At 51.7% G+C, this 3,001-nt stretch overlaps 1 protein-coding gene across 1 annotated transcript; it reads left to right on the top strand.

The window, feature by feature from the left end:
• Positions 1-1,370: 1,370 nt before the first annotated feature.
• Positions 1,371-2,676, top strand: FOBCDRAFT_204572 (peptidase S8/S53 domain-containing protein; the record flags this gene model as incomplete). Its single annotated transcript, XM_054706167.1, has 2 exons — positions 1,371-1,667; positions 1,723-2,676. 2 exons carry the CDS (start codon positions 1,371-1,373, stop codon positions 2,674-2,676), a joined length of 1,251 nt encoding a protein of 416 aa, XP_054562142.1.
• Between the last annotated feature and the right edge of the window lie 325 nt (positions 2,677-3,001).

Here is a 3,001-nt window from a genome sequence, read left to right as displayed (position 1 = left end):
AATAAGCTTTATTATATAAAATAAAATAGCTAAAAATCTACAAAAAATATATTTATATTACGTATAGTTATTTATTTATAAAAATATTTTTTTCGGATTTTTAGCTATTTTATTTAAGGTAGCTAAGTGTTATAGGGTAAGCTATTTTTTGCTGTACAGTATGCTGTCCCACTTGCTTGTCTGTCCCACTTGCTTATCAACCACGTTATAGGATTTAATCCTTAGTAAACCTATATTAATGATATTTAACCCTAACCGGGAAATCGAATTAAATGCCCGCAGCTCATCCTGTGCCTGTAACGGTTGCACAAGTCGTTAAACCACAGGGCAAAAGATCGGGCCATAATCGCTATGCAAGCAATTATAGGTGTGCTACAGCTGCCTTATAGAAGCCTTACAGCGCTGTTACGGGCACGAATCGTAACAGTGCCAGTATGTCATGTCGTCCTACACTTCACAAGGTCGCATCTCCCATCGCCCAGGTATAGATCATAATCGACATGCGTAGATCTCGCTCCAGGCCTAGATTTTAAATCCATCAAAGAGATGGGAACCGCATGACCTGCCTAGGCTACTTTTTATCTTCTTTTAAGATCTGTCTACCGCCATCTTCAGCGCGAATGGCCATTAGTGGCAGGATGGCGCTCGATCTAGATCCAGGGTCTTATGGCTTGCCCGAAAGGAGGCCCGAGCGGCTGAGAGAGGGGGGGTTATTTTAAGGCTGACTACAGATGCAAGAACACCAACATGACCCTTGAGCTTGAGTAGCGCCATACGTTAGCGCGCACGCTGACAATTCGCGATCAGTGAACGGAGTATTCTTCCGATCTTTTTGCTGTCCCTTGTGTGAATGTTCCGAGATTTGATTCTACAGCACTCGATTAGGAACTGGGCGCCAATGACCTTCGTTCCTTGAGGGAGGACGCCCCGTTCCGAAGTGACTATCAGTGTGATTAGCTGTGACAAGCCAGCGAGGTCGTCTGGCTCGACTAATTGGGATCTGGACCATGTCCGTTCTAGGCAACCGAACGGGGGTGGATCCCTGTTTCCGGCTATCGAGGCTGAAAGCTAAAGGCCGTTTGAAGCGTGAGCCTTTCTCTGCTGCCAAGTGAGCCTTGTCCCATTAGTCTCTAGGTCGGGCTGTTTCCCGCGGAAGTCCTTGTCAGTCAGCCATAACAGTATGTCCGAGCGTTGGGCAAGCTGGAGAGGGAGCATAGGGTGATGGGGAATGAGAATAGTTTAAGAAGGCGCCGTAGACCCCCTCATCCGACTCAGACTCTCTCACTGGCAGCGCATTCCACAATACACTATCCATTCCTTATCTTAGACAATCTTTCTCTTTTGTCTCTGCTTTGACAGCCAACAGAACTATGAAGTTCACCACCGCTCTTTTCGGTCTTACCGGGCTTGTCGGTCTGGCCCTTGCCCAGGCGCCCATCAAAAACAACGAAGTTGACTCCGAAATTGTTGTCCCGGACAGCTACATCATCACGTACAAGTCCAGCGCAACGCCCAGCAACAAGAAGAGGCACGAAGAAGCCATCACCAAGAAGGCCAAGAGCAAGGACAAGGAGGGTGTTGTTGACAGCATCAACCTCGACGGCTTCCAAGGCTACGTCGCTGAGATTCCGCCCTCGGAGCTCAAGGATGTCGTCAACTCTGACCTGGTCAGCACTCTTAACCTTGAGTCTTGGCGAGACGGATGCTAACTCCAGTGACTAGGTCGCTTATATCGAGAAGGATACTGTGATCAACATCACTGCCGTTGCCGCCCCTACCTTCGGCCCGCTCACCATTCGCGCCTACACCACCCAGCTCCACGCCCCTTGGGGTCTCGCCCGCATCTCGCACCGCTCCACCAACAACGGCGGCGCCTTCGACTCTGGCTACTACTATGATAGCACCGCCGGCGCCGGCGTGCACGTGTACGTGGTGGACACGGGCATCCGAACCACCCACAGCGAGTTCTCGGGTGGCCGCGCCATCTGGGGCGCCAACTTCGTCAGTGGCTCGCCTAACACGGACGAGTTCGGCCACGGTACCCACGTTGCCGGCACTATTGGTGGCAAGACCTATGGCGTGGCCAAGGCCTGCAAGGTGTATGCCGTCAAGGTGTTCGACAAGAACGGCTCCGGCACCATGGCTGGTGTGATCCAGGGCCTGCAGTGGGCTGTCAACAACGCCAAGGCCCGAGGCGTCGCCAAGAAGGCCGTTGTCAACATGTCCCTCAGTGGCTCCTACACTGCCGCTGTCAACGACGCCGTCAAGGCCGCCACCGATGCTGGTCTCACCGTCGTCGTTGCTGCCGGCAACTTCAACGACGACGCCTCTCTCTACTCGCCCGCTTCTGCTCCCTCTGCCATCACTGTCGGTGCCGTTGACGCTACCAACTACCGCACTTGGTTCTCCAATTATGGCTCCTTGGTCGACATCTTTGCGCCCGGTAGTGGTATCCTCAGCTCGTGGCACCTCAGTGACTCTGCCAGCAGGTACCTTGCCGGCACGAGCATGGCCTCGCCGCATGTTGCTGGTCTCGCTGCGTACTTCATCTCCAAGGAGGGAATCCAGGGTTCCGCTGCTGTCACCAACAGCATCCTCAGCGCTGCCGTCACCAACGTTGTTGCTGACCCTCAGGGCAGCAACAACCGTCTTGCTTACAACGCTGGTGGTGCTTAATCGACGAGTGTTTCATATATATGTATGTATGTATATATAGAAATCTGTGCTGTGGATATTCTAATATATTATATATTTTATTTCCTATCTAGCAGGCACTAAATATTAAATCAGTGACTAGCGCCTAGCGGTAATCGTTCTGGCCATGTCGCAAAGAGATTATATAAGGCGTTATCGTTAACGCTGTAGTAGGGCTTAGGATCGAAAGGGGCCTGAGCCCGATCCTGAGATGCATGTCTCCGGCGCTTGCGTGGAGGCATGCTCAGGAGGGAGCTATTGTTGCTATCACTGCGGCTGAGAGTGCTTCGGTTTTTTTTTTGCAATC

Source organism: Fusarium oxysporum, chromosome VII (assembly GCF_013085055.1).
Source record: "Fusarium oxysporum Fo47 chromosome VII, complete sequence".
NCBI classification, from domain to species: domain Eukaryota; kingdom Fungi; phylum Ascomycota; class Sordariomycetes; order Hypocreales; family Nectriaceae; genus Fusarium; species Fusarium oxysporum.
This window is presented reverse-complemented; position numbering and strand designations above follow the sequence as displayed.